General features: G+C 54.1%; 5 protein-coding genes across 5 annotated transcripts; 2 read left to right on the plus strand and 3 right to left on the minus strand.

Moving 5' to 3' along the window:
* Nucleotides 1-372: 372 nt before the first annotated feature.
* Nucleotides 373-5,097, minus strand: CKM354_000161100 (uncharacterized protein; the record flags this gene model as incomplete). Its single annotated transcript, XM_044796740.1, has 12 exons — nucleotides 373-455; nucleotides 511-570; nucleotides 738-935; nucleotides 987-1,232; nucleotides 1,293-1,349; nucleotides 1,405-1,473; nucleotides 1,523-2,722; nucleotides 2,772-2,990; nucleotides 3,044-3,102; nucleotides 3,152-3,188; nucleotides 3,295-3,447; nucleotides 3,516-5,097. 12 exons carry the CDS (start codon nucleotides 5,095-5,097, stop codon nucleotides 373-375), a joined length of 3,963 nt encoding a protein of 1,320 aa, XP_044652675.1.
* Nucleotides 5,098-6,906: 1,809 nt separating this feature from the next.
* CKM354_000161200 (uncharacterized protein) lies at nucleotides 6,907-8,043 on the minus strand (the record flags this gene model as incomplete). The annotated part of the gene is made up of 1 exon (XM_044796741.1): nucleotides 6,907-8,043. One exon carries the CDS (start codon nucleotides 8,041-8,043, stop codon nucleotides 6,907-6,909), a length of 1,137 nt encoding a protein of 378 aa, XP_044652676.1.
* Nucleotides 8,044-8,276: 233 nt separating this feature from the next.
* On the plus strand, nucleotides 8,277-9,711 carry CKM354_000161300 (uncharacterized protein; the record flags this gene model as incomplete). Its single annotated transcript, XM_044796742.1, has 2 exons — nucleotides 8,277-8,506; nucleotides 8,559-9,711. 2 exons carry the CDS (start codon nucleotides 8,277-8,279, stop codon nucleotides 9,709-9,711), a joined length of 1,383 nt encoding a protein of 460 aa, XP_044652677.1.
* A 510-nt stretch (nucleotides 9,712-10,221) lies between these two features.
* On the minus strand, nucleotides 10,222-14,061 carry CKM354_000161400 (uncharacterized protein; the record flags this gene model as incomplete). Its single annotated transcript, XM_044796743.1, has 1 exon — nucleotides 10,222-14,061. The coding sequence occupies one exon, from the start codon at nucleotides 14,059-14,061 to the stop codon at nucleotides 10,222-10,224; it is 3,840 nt and encodes a 1,279-aa protein (XP_044652678.1).
* A 541-nt stretch (nucleotides 14,062-14,602) lies between these two features.
* CKM354_000161500 (uncharacterized protein) lies at nucleotides 14,603-16,318 on the plus strand (the record flags this gene model as incomplete). The annotated part of the gene is made up of 3 exons (XM_044796744.1): nucleotides 14,603-14,734; nucleotides 14,784-14,878; nucleotides 14,926-16,318. The coding sequence occupies 3 exons, from the start codon at nucleotides 14,603-14,605 to the stop codon at nucleotides 16,316-16,318; spliced, it is 1,620 nt and encodes a 539-aa protein (XP_044652679.1).
* Between the last annotated feature and the right edge of the window lie 301 nt (nucleotides 16,319-16,619).

The raw sequence follows: 16,619 nt of genomic DNA on the forward strand, positions 1-16,619 counted from the left end.
CATTAATCACCCTAAGTACAACAATGTGAATTGTCGCTTTGCTTTGTGTGTTGTGTACGAAATGAAAAACAGAGATGAACGAGCCCGAAAGCCTCGAACGTCCCAGCAACAACGACTCCTCCCTCATGCCAACTGACCGATCATCATAGCTAGCCCAGCGTGGCAGCGCGAGATACAGCGCGGCGACCGGAGCGAAATCTCGTGTCTTTATCTTGTCAGCTGTCGACGAGGATCGAATTATTACGTCCGCTGCGAAACGCTGTCAGTTTATGCTGCTCTTGATTTCGGACTTGGAGGTTCGCAGAACATAGGACTTACGTGCCATTGTGTCTCTAAAGCTGCTACTGGGTAGGCTCAATGCCTCTGAGTGGTCTAGATAGGAAGAAGACCGCCCAGGAAACCAGCGCCGCCGGCGCCAGGAGCGGGGGCCTGGTTGTTGAACGGGAAACCTGGTGCTGCAAACGAAGTCAGCTTCCATAAATCGTCGTCATGAAAACAGTCGAGACTCACCGGTGATCGAGTTCGGGTCGAGAGGCTTGTTGAATGGGAAGCCTGCTCCGAACGGGCCCGCTGTTTCAGTCGTGTCAGTAAATTGCACGAGACTCACGATCAGATCAAATTTTTCCAAAGGGAAAATCTGCATCCAAGCCAATGTGTGCGATTGTCACTTACGTGGTGCTGTTCGACGATTAGCATCAAAGATCAGGTACACTACGTCTTTCCTTGATCAGACTTACGAGGAATGCCATACGCAGTGGGTGGTGGGTACGCAACAGGAGGAGGATAGGCAGGGCCGGGAGCATAGGAAGCCGGTCGTGGCGCTGGCGGTGGATAGCTCGGTGGTGGAGGCTGAGGATAGCTTTGTGGACCGTAGCTCGGAGGTGGCCTGGGCGCGGGTGGCGGAGGGTAGGCTGGAGCGTTGTTTGGCAGTCCGCCTGCAATTGACATTAGTACTGTGACTCCAGCTCTCAAGTAAATCAACATACCGTAACTCTGTGGGGGGACTCCGGGGAAGCCGCTGCCCTGCTGAGGTGGGATGCCCTGACCTGCGCCAGGTTGAGGGGCGAAGTTTGGGACACCACCGCCTGGCTGTTGCTGTCCTGGGAAGCCTTGGCCAGCGCCCTGAGGGAAGTTTGGAGCACCACCTGGAGCGCCGCCTGGCTGTTGCCCTGGAAAGTTTGGAGCACCACCTGGAGCACCGCCAGGCTGTGGTCCTGGGAAGCCTTGACCTCCTGCAATTCTTGGGTTAGCACACAACCGACATGCCCGTATAGCATGAGTTCTTCACGTACCTTGAGCTTGTGGCAAGTTAGCGGCTCCGTATCCACCCTGTGGAGCTGGCATATATGCTGTAAGGTATGTCAATATCATTGACTGCAGACAGATGCTGGACTGTGATCTTACGCTTAGGCTGAACTGGTTGAGCTGGAGGAAGGTTTGTGGCTCCGTACGATCCTGGTTGACCACCTGGGCCTGTAACAGTCAGCATAGTCCGCTATTCGACATTGTTAACAACACTTACCGCCTTGAGGGCCGAGTCCTTGTGGTCCGGCGCCCGGAGGTCCTTGCATTTGTCCTTGTCCTTGACCTGGAGTTTGACCGAATGGTGGAGCTTGGCCCATGCCATTCTGCGATTGAGGCATCGCGTTTGGTGGAGCACCGAGGCTGCCAAACGAGCTTCGACCACCGAAGCTACCATCAAGGCCTTGACCGTTGTTCGGCGCTCCCATGCCGTCTGGAATTTGAGGAGGCATGCCATTCGTAGGAGCGCCTTGGCCGTTCTGACGATTCTGCGGGGGAATGCCGTTCGAAGCCGCCCCAGGAGCTCCAGGAGCACCGGGTGCGTTACCTGAAACGCTCTGGCTTTGAGTACCGTAACCTCCAGAGCCTCCCTGACCGTTGCCGGCCCCAGGCACACCGCCGCTTTGAGGAACGACTCCGTTGTTCGGGCCAGGTCCGTTCTGTGGGAGACCATTACTAGCACCAGGACCGTTCTGAGGAATGCCGTTGTTAGATCCTGCTGCGTTCTGAGGCAGACCACCTTTTGGTCCCGTTGGGCCGTTCTGAAGGCCACCGTTGCTTGCTCCAGGACCGCCGTTCTGAGCGCCGCTGTTAGTAGCTCCAGGACCGCTGCTTTGTGGGACGTTGTTGTTCAATCCGGGTGGGCTGTTTGGGCCACTTCCAGAGCCTTGCTGAGAGCTACCCGTTCCAGGTGTGCCATGAGGAGCGCTTCCGGAGTTTGGTGAAGGAGGGCCTTGCTGCTGCTGTCCGTTTGATGGGACTGGAGAGCCGGATCCAGAACTGCCGTAGCCTTTGGGCTGAGACGGCTGAGCCGGGGGTAGGTTCTTGGACTCGTACGATTGCGGCTGCGGCTGCGGAGGTTGAGGCTGCGGTTGCGGCGGCGGAAGGTTCTTTGACTGATACGACGATGGAGGCTGCTGTGGCTGAGGTGGTTGCTGAGGCTGCTTTGGTTGCTGAGGTGGTTGCTGAGGTTGTGCGGGAGGCAAGTTCTTAGACTCGTAGGACTGAGGTTGAGGCTGAGGAGGAGGCAAGTTCTTTGCACCATAAGATTGAGCAGCACCAGCGCCAGTAGGGCCGCCCGGAGCTGGAGCCAATGGGCCTCCTTGAGCGGGACCAAGCGCGCCAGGATTCATGGCGTTTGCAGCAGCATTAGCCGCAGGATTTTTCTGCGTTCCTGTTCCGCCGTTGACTTGACCGGCACCTGTGTTGTGTTAGCTTAGTCGAGAAGTGCCACATGTGAGAGCGCGTACCTGGAACATTGTCAACACCCGGCCTGAATGGAGGCTGACCATTCATAGCTTGAGCGGCATTAGCGGCATTTGCAGTCGGAGGCATGTTTGCCGATGGTGGCCCGTTAAACGACGTAGGCCCGTTGCCCATTTGCGAATCTTCCATATCCGAAGTGTCAAGTTGTGAAGTATCCATTTGAGATGCACCCATCTGCGGGGCACCCATTTGCGAGCCGGAGTCTGCTAAAATCAGTGACAGCTCATACGAAGTATTGAAACTGCTATGCTCGTACCTGGGATCTGTTGAGCGGTAGACTTCGTGCCCCAAGCGCCAGCCTCTGCGCGGCGTTGACTGATCTCAGTCAGTAGTGTTACTCAATACGATCATCGAATGGACTTACAAGTTGGGAGCAGAGCCAGAAGCACCGAAACCCTGAGCTGTAGAGTTGTCAATAACATGATCGAGATTTGGGCTTCAAGCGATGCAAGTCGGCTTCACCTGAGGAAGAGGGAAAGCGGTGTCGAAGAGAAGCGTGTCACTTACGAGGCTGCCCTTGCTGCTGCCATTGTTGCGCGCCGAGCTGCTGTGCAGGACCGAATTGGCTAGGGTCTTGAGGCGATCCATATCCGCCGTCGCCGGCTTGTTGTGGCCAAGAGGGAGAGTTCATGGCATAGCTATTAGAACTACCAGGTTGACCTATCATGTGTTAGTACTGTGTGTGATATGCAATGGATGGAAGTGCTGCATTCGTGATCATCACTTACCTGGGAAGGCACCTTGTGGCGGAATGGGAGCACCGCTGAGACCGTTCTGTGCGGTTTGTGGGTTGAAAGAGCCCGGCTGAGCATTCTGTTGACCGAGAGGACCACCAAGGCTGCTTGGACCCATACCTCCTGGACCCATGCCCATGCCAGCTTGCTGAGCACTCTGTTGACTGAGAGCATCGCTCATACTGCCACTGCCTGGAATCATGCCGCTTGGCCCGCCGGATGTACTACCCATACCGTTCTGAGCGTTCTGTTGAGGCATCATGGAGCCCATGCCGTTCGAAGCGCTTGGCTGCGATCCACCGGGCATGCCATTGTGTCCGTTTTGTGGAGGAATCATCGAGTCCATGCCGTCCTGGGAGTTTGGCTGGGGAGCTCCGGGCATACCGTTCTGAGCGTTTTGCTGAGACTGAGTGCTTGGAGCGCCGTTCTGCGAAGTGGGTGGGCCATGCTGAGATCCAAGACCCGACGCGCCCTGTGGTGCGTTCACGTTTGGAGGTGGAACTGATCCTTGGTTTTGTCCTTGAGATGGTCCAGTCGGGGGCTTAGACGGGCTTGAGCCTGCATTTTGCTGAGCTACTGGGAGAGCAGCGCTCGCGCCATAACCAGATGGTGCTTGAGGCGAAGTTGGGGGCTGGTTGTGCGGAGGAGAGGGTGGCGTATCCTGCTTGGGCGACGTCGGAGGCTTCTCAGTTGGCTTATCGGGCTGCTTGTTGCCGCCGTATGGCTGTGCGGGAGTGTCAGGCTTCTTCGGAGTGTCAGGCTTGGGTGGCGTAGGAGAATCTTCGTGAGGCTTGTCTGGATGCTCCTCTTCACCGTAGGACTTCTGCTTTGGTGTGTCATGCGTCGGTGGAGTGTCCTTTGGAGAATCTGGCTTTGGCGTGTCCGGCTTTGGTGGCGTAGGTGGTGACTGCTGGGTCGGCTTCTCCTCGTAAGACGACGGGTGATCGTCTCGCTTGGAGTGACGGACAGCAGAAGTGGAGCAGGTGAAACCATGCTCAGGCGCGGCCTCTTCATCTGCCCATGCCTGAAGATCTGGAAGCCAAGCCTGGAACTTTTCGATCTCTCCAGCGTCATTGAAACGCCAGAAGGCGACTTGGGAGAGCACGATATCGTCGTTGGAAGCACGACGACGGAGAGTGCGGTGAGCATCAGACGAGACCTTCTTCTCCTCGACTGCGGGACGGAAGTAGACCAGCGAGGAAGCAACATCAGGGCAGTCTGAAACAAAGTCGACGATCTCGGCCTCATATGTTCCCTCTGTGCTGGCAGCGTTGATCTTTGGAGCAGGAGCCAGTGCAAAGAAGTCTTCGATCGAATCTTCGAAGTCTGCGAACTTGCCGTCGGGATTGACACGTCCAATAGCGTCGGGCGCGAAGAGGCCACGGACTGCCTTCCTGCCTTGCTTGGCTGATGCGGAGTTTGCTGGAGAGACAGTCGAGTCGTAAACCGACTGAATGGCCTTCAGATTGCGCTGAAACCATTCGGGCTGCTTGTTGCCATCCTCACCACCCTTGGGCAGTGCAGAGGCCACAGTAGCCAAGCATAACAAAGAACGAGTGACAGTTTTGGACACCATGGTGTTGGCTCCAAAACGAATGTAGAGCAAACTAAACGAGTGTGAATGAAGGTGGTCCGCAACAGCGGTTGTCGGTGAGGAGAAAAGACCTTCTCTCAGGAGGAATCTCTATATATCGCAACGTGGGGCTGCCAAATGCTGGCTTTCGCCTGCATGCCCTCTAATCATGCTTGGGGCTTTGGTACGAGGTAAGATTACTCTCCTGAGCTTCGAGGGTTCATACGCCATTAGCCGTTATGGGCGACCTGGCGAACATACCAGGCCGCGCATCGAGCAAGGTGCACGGATGAATGCAAAAGACGATTATCGTCGAATCTTCTCTGAGCCGGTGCTCGTCATGCCCTCATTCATGGTTCTCAAAGAAGTTGAGCATGGGTTCGTTTGTGCTGCAGCGGGGATACCCATATGCGGAGATGTTGTAGATGACTCCGCAAGACCGCATCAGTCCACCGACCAATCTAAACCAGGCCATATCAAGCCGCATGAGGAGCGAACATACGCACTTGATCAGCAGTGCAATTATGAACACGAACATTGCAGCGCGGCTTGACAAAGATGCGCTCGGACTTCGAGACTTCAGTGCGGGAGGCACACAGTAAACTGCAGAGCTGCCCAGCTGGAAGTGTTGCACAGAGTTCATGTTCCTGCATTGGCCTGGCATGTCAAATCTCGAAGATCCAGGTATATCGTGGACGACCAAGGATTTCTAGCTTTTGTGCAGACCAGGCCATCGCATTCCGCTCCAAAGACGTCGACCAGCGCACAGATATATTCAAGAAATACTGTGCAGTGACTCGTGTCCTTGCAACAGAGACGGTTGGTCGTACGTCGCGAGCATGCGAACAAGATGGCAATGGTTCGGGCATCATGCGTGAGGTTCGAAGAAGCAGCAGCTAAATTTTAAAGTTTGCGACAACAGCTTCATCCATGTTTGCGGGATGGCCTCCAATTGCTGTACCTGACAAACCCTGCGCGGACGCGCACGCGGGTGGAGACGAGGCATTCTCCAGGAATAGGTACCGCATGAGCAATTATGTAGACCCAGCCCATAATTCATCTTGCTTGTCGATGAACCTCAACGTGGTGCTGAGAAAGCGAGCGGAAGGGATTCGATATCGTCATACCGCCAATAGCCTCATTAATTTGGATTAGATGTCCCAGCTAGCAATGAGGCGCTTGTACTGTATAAGCCTGCTGAGCCAGACAGTCGGTCGTCGCCATCTTGTATCAGAATGACGTGAGTATTCGCATAGCAATGCATCGCCAAGGACAACTCCAGGCGTAACGAGATACAGGCTAGGAGAGACATCGAGCATTTGCTGACTGAAAGCTGGCCGATCAACAAATCCTCGGCGTTCAGAGTTGTGCTGGTCCACAGCAATGGACTTCTGAAACAATGAAGCTCACGATGACCATGTCAACGGCAGTTGTGAGCCTGACTCCCAGAACAACGGCTCTGCCCCGGTCAGTATAGCTGGGTTCGGCTTTGCACCGGCTCACCAAATCTCTTCAGCATCCTCGGTCGTGAATCTGGCGCTCTCACGTCCGCTTTGAGACGAGGTTTGCGACATCCAATACAAGAAGTGAACAAATTCTCAGTGAACCCCATCCACATTTCCAGTCACTGAAATCTGGCATGCGCTCATGCGATACCGGTCCAAGGTTTGAGCACGGGCTGTCCTAGGCTGTTGCTTGCACGTGGATTGCCGAGACAATTCGAGTGCAGTTTCTCCGTGGTGATCACCTCGGAGCCTGAACATACTGCCAAACAGTCTTCTTCGTTACCATATTTCTGTCTCGCCACCGCAATTACACACTTCCTCTGCGATCGGGCTCAAACCGGCTGACGATCCATCGCAGGTCATTGTCGTGTGGCGCTCTCGCGTACAGCCACTTCTGCTTCTCTTTGCTCCAAGCCCGGTTCGGTACATATGCCTCGAGATTGTAGTACATATCGCGGTGATACGGGATTGTCGTAGAAGGCGGACCACTGCGCTCCAGGAACATGTCAGTTCCCGACGCCACGTCTTCCGGCGACATATGATACAATCGTTTTGGGTGCGCAGCTTTCTTCCCGACACGAGCAGTTCGCGTCAAAGTACCAACGATAGTTTCCAGATGAACTTGAAGGATGAGCGCATAGCATAGCGGACTGTACATGGCTCTCATTACCATTGCTGCGTTCCGCTCCTGCAACTCGGTGTGCCATTTTGGACTTGTGCCTCGTGGGACCAGAGGGATTGGCTCTCGCTCATTGAGATTTTTCTGAAAATGCGCAAGGTCGAGGATGATGTTCAGGTTGTTCCACGCCAGCATACAAGTCGTGCATGTACAAACCTTCCTGGGATCGAGCAGCCTGACGATTTGATAGTACGAATTTCGGTGCAACTTGCTCTTGTCCTGCCACTCCGAGCTGAGCAACGAGCACTGCGTACGAGCGTCCAGTTGCTCGAACGGCACTGGACACTGGAAGCTGCGGGAAAGCACATGATAGCGCCGCGCGATTATGGTCTTGGCGATGCTCTCCTCGTTGTCCACGATGTACGCCTGGGTGGCTTTGTTGAGCTGTTGCAGCCGGATGACATCGCTTGGGGCGAGATAGCTCAGCACTTCGTCCAGAAGCTCCCTTGGCAATTCAAGGAACGACTTCGTCTCCGACGTGACAGACACCTTCTTCAGCTTCCGCTCCTGCTTCTTCTTGGCGCGATCGGTCTTCTTCGACTTCAGCGCCAATTGCTCCGTCGTATCGATCAGCGGCTCGTCTTCGTCGACGACTGCGCCTTTCTTCGAGACGGCCGCTCTTGGGGAAATCACACTGTAGGCCTCCTGCTCGGCTGCTGGCGGCATGGATGACGTTGTTCTCGCGACTTGTGCTTGTTGCGGAGGCATCCTTCTCCTCTCGGGAAACGCCGCTCGCGCCAGCCCAATCTCAATGCTCATGCTCATCTCTGCTGCGAGCGGCGGAAGTTCAGCATGTCGTCGGACCCAGAGGTGGCGACGGAAGCATATCTCGATCCGCAGATGGTGAGCAGACGTGCGCTATTTTCCTCCACAATGTCTCGGCTAAAATCTTTAGCGGGAAAGCTTAACTCGATGACAGAAGCCCAAGCGACCTTATTCCACCATTGACGTCTGCTATATCTTGTTGACTCACGGAACGTAGACGCATGGAACCCAAAATGGAATCTACAATTGAGCTGACAGCACTCCAGGCAGACCGATACTCTCGAAATGACGCCAGTACTACCATTGTCAACCACGGCCATCAGAGCCTTCCGGAAGGCCAGCCTGAGCGATTGATTGAGAGTGTTCAACACCCTTCACAATCACTTCCACCTGTAGACGGCGGTTGGCAGGCGTGGACATTTTTGGCCGCCTGTTTTGCCTTAGAAGCGCTCGTATGGGGCCTGTATGTGTCAGAACTCTCATCATACTCGAAAATCGTCTCACCTGTTCCGCAGACCCTTCTCCTTCGGCATCTTCCAACCCTACTACCAGAAGAGTCCGGACCTTGTCGGCCAGTTTTCAAGTATCGCATCGATCGGCACAACCACAATCGGTGTTTCATACTTCTCATCACCATTTCTCGGGATCGCTTTACAGCGCTTTCCATGGACTCGCAGACCATGCATGTATCTCGGCCTGGCAATCATGTCCATCGGACTCGTCGGCGCAAGTTTTTGCAACACGATCACGGGCCTCATTGCAACACAGGGCGCAATGTACGGTCTTGGAAGCATTCTGCTATACCTCCCAAGTAACCTCTTCATCGATGAGTGGTTCGTCCAACGCAAAGGCATGGCTTACGGGATCATGTTCGCAGGCACTGGCTTCAGCGGAGTAGGCGTTCCGTTCCTGCTGCAATGGCTACTACATAGCTACGGGTGGAAGACAGCACTTCGCACCTGGGCCGTTGTCCTCGCTGTCATCACGCTGCCTGTCTTACACTTCGTTCGGCCTCGGCTGCCACCATCTGCTGCCTCCGCTCTTCGACCTAGGGATCTCGGCTTCCTTAAACGCAAATCCTTCTTTTTGTTCCAGATTGGAAACATCTTACAGTCTCTCGGCGTCTTCATTCCATCGCTATGGATGCCGACGTTTGCGCTCTCGCTTGCCCTTCCCTCGTTCGCCGGCCCTCTAAGCCTCGCATTCTACAACGGTGCCTCTTCCGTGGGCGTCATCATCGGCGGTCACATGAGCGATCGCTTTCACGTATCAACAGTAATCCTTACATCTACGATCGGTTGCATGATCGCGAGTCTCATATTCTGGGGCCTGACATCTGGCCAAGCAATGCTCTACCTATTCGCAATCCTGTGGGGCACTTTTGCCGGCATGTACAACGCCACGTACTCGGGCTGTGCTAAGACATTAAGTCGACTAGAACCAAACCGCGCCATTGATACGGGAATTGTGATAGCCATCATGGCAGCTGGTAAGGGCGTCGGCGGCGTAGTATCTGGTCCCCTCAGTGAAAAGTTACTGGAGGTAGGCTGGAAATCGACTGCCAGCTTTGCTTACGGAACGTCTTATGGAGTGCTGGTTGTCTTTTGCGGCATCAGTGCTGCATGCGGCGGCACCGCTTGCGTAGGAAGACTTCTCAAGATGCTCTGAGAGGCTTTGGAAGATCTCCTCGTAACAGCGCGTGGCCAATAGCTTCGAATCGGGAGAGACGCCAGGCATGGGGAGTGCTTGATTAGAGCTAATCCTGTAATCCTGTCAATGATACGATAGGCTCCACGTCGCGTTCTCTATTCACAGCTTTAGTCAATATTTCTGTGGGAGCCAATAGCTCTGCTTCACTTCACAGGCTCTGTGCAATCCGAGTCATCTGTATGTAGAGACGATAGACAGGGCTCCTGAACAAGAGGAATTGTCAAACGCTCAGTTCTTTTGCTGACCGACGCTCTGTGTAATGCTTCTTAAATTCGCACATCTCAGCGGACTTCTCCCGAGGGGCCCTCGTTCTCTCAACTACAAATGAAAGTTCAAAAACGCTTCGCGCTCCAGTATCGTCATATCTGCATGCTGCCAGAAAGCGCCAGACGCCTCGCCATGCACACCAGGTCCATTTCAAAGTAACCCCAATCTTACACAAATCCAAATTTCAGCATCGCTTCAAGGCTAATAGTATCCCAACCTCTTCTTTGCACCCTTCGCCTGCTCTACATTGATTCCCGCTTTAGTGTACGCACAATGTGCATCTTTGATGCTGACCACTTCGTACGTGCCCTCTTCACTCGCCCAAATACGCATCGAGTGCTCATCGGAAACTTCGCTGCGCATATCAAGTACTTGGCCTTTCTTCTTGCCGTACTTGTCGGTATTTGAAGATCGAGTGTAGGTAAACTCGAAAGGCGGCGTGCCGCCAAAGTCAAAAGTGAGCTCGGCTTGACCACCTTCGTGAATATCCACATAGCTGTCCTTGCCCTTGCTGACGCGGACTGAGGGCATGCCGTGGATGCGCTTGGTGATATCTGTGCTTGCTTTGCAGGAAGAAGCGCTGTCTTGAAGCCCGGTGATCTGGAACGTTCCAGGCTTTTCGGCCAGCCGCTTGAACGTGTTGCCAGAGCTGACAGAAGCTTTGCGCGCATGACCTTCGAACGTGTAGAAAACTTGGAATGGTGCGACACCTGAGAGACCGAAATTGAGACGGTCTCCAACGCAGTAGTCTGTTCGTTCCTCCAAGCTGACAATCGTTGGAGCATCATGGACGCTGATCTGGACGCGAGGAGTCGTGTTGTCGAGGAAACGCGAACAGCCCCGAGCATCCGAAACTCGTCGGAGCGAAACAGCGCTCTTGCCAAGGTGCAGACGGGAGTGTGGAATGCGGATGCTATGGCTCTTGCTTTCGATGTTGGTGTAATGCACCATCTCAGGTTTGATTGTGCCGTGATGCTTGATCTCAACCTCCAGTTCGAATGGCGGTACCCCATGCAGGCTGACAGGAATGACTTCTTCGCCATCTGACTCTACGGAGCAGAAGCTGTACGTCTTTCCCGGTGTGACAAACGCTGCAGAGGGCCGGGCGTTGACTTTCTGCGTAATGCTCAATGGAGTGAAGTGCTTCGGTGAATGCTCGTAATTCCCGTCCCTGAGCTTGAGAAACTTGTACTCATATGCGCCAGCAACAGCTGTCTCCATACGAAGACTTGCGACGTTGACCGCAGCGCGGAGGTCCTTCGTGCGCGGTGCCACAGTCCCCACATCCGGTTTGACGGTTTGCACATAGGTAAGCTCATACGGAGGTGAACCTTTGAACAGCACTTCCACTGCATCCTCATCACCCTCGCACACCTCAGCGCGCACAAGAACGTTACTCTTCTGGCTTGCGATATCGCTCGGCGAGATTCGATATTGTGGTCGCGGAATCCAGTTGATCTGAAAATCCTTCGCGCCAGTGTCTACTAGTCCTGGACACACATTGTCATGGACACTGATGAGTTCGTAAATGCCTTCCCGGTCAACATCAAGTCGATCATTCGGTCCCCTAGGCCTAATGCTCTGCTCGTGCCCTTGGCTGTCCAGATACCGCACAGTCCAAGGACCTTCGCCGGAAAGTCGCAATGGCAGCGCGACCTGCTTGCCTTCTAAGGTGTCGACAGTGCGGCGGCCCTCGATCTGCCCAAAGCTGACCTTTGGCTTTTGGTGTCGCACTGTCACCTTGGCCTCATCTTTCAAGAACTCTGTACATCCATTTTTGTCTGTAATGCTGACGAGTGCCATAGTGTAGTCGCCACCTTCCTTCAGGATAGGTGTCTCGAGCTGGAGGAAATTTGAACTGATGTTGTCCTGGCTCATTTTGTGACGCTTGCCATTGTGTATCAGTTCGTAGTCAAGTTTGAAAGGATGCTCGCCGGTCAGCTGTGCCTCGAACGTGGCAGCATGATCGATACATGTGATCTGCCTGCCTTGCTGTACAAGCCGTGCCGACGCAGATGGCTTCACATCTTGCCGCAGCGTCAAATGCTCGCCTGAGAGTTCCTGTTTCTTGTAGACATCATCACTGATCTTGATGAACTTGTACTCGTAGGACCCTGCCTCCGATGGGGTGAGCTCTATCTGTCCGCGCAGGCCATTGATCCTCTCACGGCCCGTTTCGTGATGGCTGTTACCCTTGCGAGACATGGTGTATTCGACTTCAAAGGGCGGTGTTCCGACTAAATCAAGATCGACGCGGAGGCCAATCGAGCTACCAGCGCACTTGTCGTGGATCGAGTTGGAACTGATTTGAAGTCGTGGCTCGGGAGGATTTTCTAACAAGCACGACGCGGGCTCGAGGACATCGCCAGAGCAGAAGTCGGTGGACACACCAGTTAGTGTGTATAAGCCCGGTTCCGATATGTATGGAACCTCTCTCGCATTCTTGACTGTCTCTTTCCTGGTCTGTGGCGAAGGACCATGGCCACTAGTAGAACTCATGTCAGCTTGCGGGCTGAAAATGTATTCGATGTTGTAGGGAGTGTCCGGTATCGCTCCGCGCCCTGTCGAAGCATATTGAATCGGGAGCGCGCGTGGTTTGCCTTTTGGCACCTTCAGTGGTTGCTGCGGTGTACATCCTTTGAGATTGATCACAGGCCGCTCATGAACCTCAATGTACTGATGGAGGTGATGCGTCGTCTTCGCATTCTTCTTATCCTCGGGTTTGTGGCTGTTCGCTGAGTATTGTACGCGATTTCCGAATCCATCCACAACCTCGTCAATCGCGTAGACCCAAGTACCAGACGTGACGAGACCTTCGCTCAGTGGTACGCGCATAGTGTGCGACTTCGCCCAGGAGGTATCGACCTTATTTGGTACCACGAGTGCATCAACATTCTGCTTGAGCAACGGCGAGACCAGATCTTCAGGCTGGATGTTCTCAAATGTCGATGTTTGAGGCGTCTTATTGACCACCTTGCGGTACTTGATCTTCATTGGCGGCGTTCCCACGGCTTCCAGTTCGATGTTTGACAGCTCGCCTCTGCATCGGTCCGCCTGTGCAGGCAGGAATTCAGCCCTGGGGCAGGGCACAACAACCGTGTGCGCTAGCTTCTTTCTGCTCACTTCCAGATTGGACGCATCGACCACTTTGGCCAAGGCGTACAGTCCTGGTTTCTTGACGGTAAAGTAGAGTGTCTTGGGCTCATTCGGATTGTCGCTGTATGTGATCAATCTGCTTGCCTCCTTGTGCATCGTCTTGATCTGGCTCTTGCTGATACGAATGGTGCTATTCGCCTGCGTGTCCAGGTCCATATGCATGATATCTATCCCAATCGGTTCTGTCGCGTTGATCATGATGGGAAGTCTGACTTCGTTCTTCGCCTGTCCATCGATGCAGAAAGCATGTCTTTCAGGATTCAGTATCGCGCTGCCCTCTGGCAAGATGTGAATGATCTGCCGGCCCAAGATCAAGCTATCGTTGAACAAGACAGTGTCTGGATTGACGCCGTGCTCGTTGATGGCCGTCTCATATGCTCCCCACACCCCTCTCCACAGCACCGCCAGTCCTGCCATGATCGGAATTGGGATCCTGAACATTAGCATTCCATCCGCCACGGCGTGCGCCAGGAAAATCAATGTCATGGTCGCGGAACTCCATTCTAGCCATGGTATCCGCAATCCGGGCAGACCAAACAGGAACACGCCATCGATGGCGACCCACTTCATAAACAACCACAAGCTCTGCTCTTCAGCGTCAACCAAATTACTGAAGTCGAATAATCGCCATCCCCATAGCGCAATCCAAAAGGCGACCGCATAGAGTCTTTGTGAAGGAGCATCGATGATCGTTTCGGGAATCAGAGGTTCTGCTGGCGGCGCAGGCGACGATTTGAGAGTGGCTATCTGCGGTAGCGGTTTCTGCTGGCTCGAGGGTGCTGATGTTCGGAAAGGATTCGCTCTTTGCTGCGGATTTCGATCGCCGTCTCCTCGTCGTGGTGTCTGTGGAAATGCGCTCCGAAGGCGCGGCGTGCCATGCTCCATGACCACTGCTACCGCCGCTGCTGCATCGGGTTCGAGAGGTGCTGCAATCGATCGCTCTAAATGGCGTTGGAGTGTTATGTGCTTTGGAAGCGTCCCAGAATCGAGTCCAATCACTTGTCTCTGCAAGCGATGTGGATAGTGACGGTGTGGTGAGAAAGTGAACGGGATCTCTTTGTTTGGGCCGCTCTAAACATCTCGAGTTTCTTTGCGGGACGCGCTTCGCGTTTAGACGGTTCGGGAGCCCGTGCCTGAGGCCGCGACGATTTCCTGCCTGCCTGCCTGCCTGCCACCTCAATTGCTGCCGCTCAGTTGTCGCAAATGTGAGTGATGCCGATGCCGATGCTGAACACAATGGCCTCCTCGTCTTCGAACCCTTGTGCGGCCTCGACGAGCAAACTTGGCACGTCTGCCGTTTGCTCGCCTTTTGTGCCGCCAACCTGACGTGCCTCGCCGTGCCTGCCTGCCTGCTCGCATCCATTGCTTCGTCACCAACTGGTCGACGACAATTTACTAACGCCACATTGACAGTACCGCAGCAAGAATGCCACCGAAACGGGGAAAGAAGCGGAAGCACCAGGAGACGACGAACGGTGATGGGACCAGTGGCAATGTCGCACTTGCACCGCCAGACCGCGACGCTTGGGAGGGCTGGGTGGAAATGGAGAGTGAGCCAGTAAGTCAAACATCATCGTGTATGTTGCATAGAGCTAACTTTCTACCAGGCTTTCTTCAATGTCATGCTAAAAGAGATGGGAGTTCGAGGAGCCAAAGTGCAAGAAGTATTATCTATTGACGAAGAGGGACTTGCCATGTTGCCGTAAGCCATGTATCTCAAACTGCTCTGCACTGGCTAACATTGTACAGGAGACCAGTGCATGCACTCATATTCCTTTTCCGCTATAAGACCCAAGATGAGCAAGACCAGTACACCGGAGCCCCGCAGAAACACATCTGGTTTGCGAACCAGGTTCCCGATTTTGCTTGTGCTACCATTGCCACCTTGAACATCGTCAATAACATTCCTGGGCTGCAGATGGGAAAGGACCTTCGCGAGTTTAGGAAACTCACTAAAGACATGGATCCCATCGAGCGTGGCCGGGAAATCGACCGCTTTGATTTTGTGAGGCGCATTCACAACTCATTTGCAAGCGACAACGACATATTGACTGCTGATTTGCACGCTCGGGGGAAAATCGTCAAAGCTAAGAAGAAAGCGGCAGCCGAAAAAGCTAAAGTCACAAGGCAAAAGAACAAGGAAAAAGACGAGTCCGATGCGGAGGCGCCCAGAAGACCAACTAGGGCCGAGCGCGCAAGCAGGAGAAGTCGCACACCAACGATAGACACAGATGCTTCGTCGACGAAACCATCAAAGCCAACACAGAAGGGCGTGAAATCGGCGAAGTCGAGCTCCGAGCCAGATGCAGATGGTGATTTCAAACTCAGCGGCATGGGGAAGGCGCGCGTGACCAAGTTGAAGGGACCACGCCCACCCGACTCAGAAACAGATGAAGACGTCAAGAAGCAGCCTCGCCGCTCTGGCCGAGCACGCAAAGCTCCCAACCGGGACGTCTATGTCTCCGAAGCGCCAGAAGTGCATCAGTCCGGCTTTCACTTCATCGCCTACATGCCCATCGGAGACCACGTCTGGAAACTTGATGGCCTTGACTACCACCCACACGATATGGGCTCTTTCGGAGTTGGTGGCAACGGTGCGGACGGCGGGACCGGAGACTGGTTGCATTTGGTTGCACCCGTTCTGCAAGACCGCATGCAGATTGCCTCAGACGAAGGTGAACATGGTTTCACGCTCCTAGCTGTCGTTCACGATTCTATCCTTGAGGATCGTCAAGAGCTTTGCTGCAATATTAAAACCCTGCAGACCATTGAAAAGCGCCTAGACAGTGTCTACGATGACTGGCGCAATCTCGATGAAGTAAAACTGCAGTGGAAGGCCGAGACTCTTCTCGGTCCTTCAAATGAGTACGATGTGTTCAATTTCGACATTGATCAGGTCAAGGTGCCCAAAGACATTGCGGACAAGCTGGATGGCAATGACGATCTCGCACAGTTGATCAAGTTGCGACAACAGAGTGCATCGCGGCAGACACAGATTCGTTCGAGTATGAGAGACGTGGCGGAGGCAGAGGAGCGGGATGCGGAGCGAGCAAAGCATCGGAGACATGACTATGGCAAGTTCGTGAGGAGATGGCTGGGTGCTTTGGCGGACCAAGGGACGCTGGAAGAATTTTTGGGATAGCGTTCCTGTCTTGCTGATCGCGGTGGAGCTGGAGTGGGAGAACGTGATCATCGCAGTCCTCGCTACTGCGTAAAGAAGAACGTTACGCGGTGGGAACACAGACGACATTCTCCGCGCTATCTGATATGTCGTCGCTGGATCAATCCAGGCGCTAGTCGATGTAGCTGCGCGATAACAGCATCAACGTCGAGCGTCCGATCAGACAATGCCCTGCTTCTTTCATACCGCCAGAATATTGCAGAAGGTGACGTGACTAGATCTAGCCGGTAGAGCTCCTCCCATGTTTCAACATTACACTTTG

The sequence above is a fragment of the Cercospora kikuchii genome (genome assembly GCF_019650295.1).
Source record: "Cercospora kikuchii DNA, contig_00001, whole genome shotgun sequence".
Classification (NCBI taxonomy): domain Eukaryota; kingdom Fungi; phylum Ascomycota; class Dothideomycetes; order Mycosphaerellales; family Mycosphaerellaceae; genus Cercospora; species Cercospora kikuchii.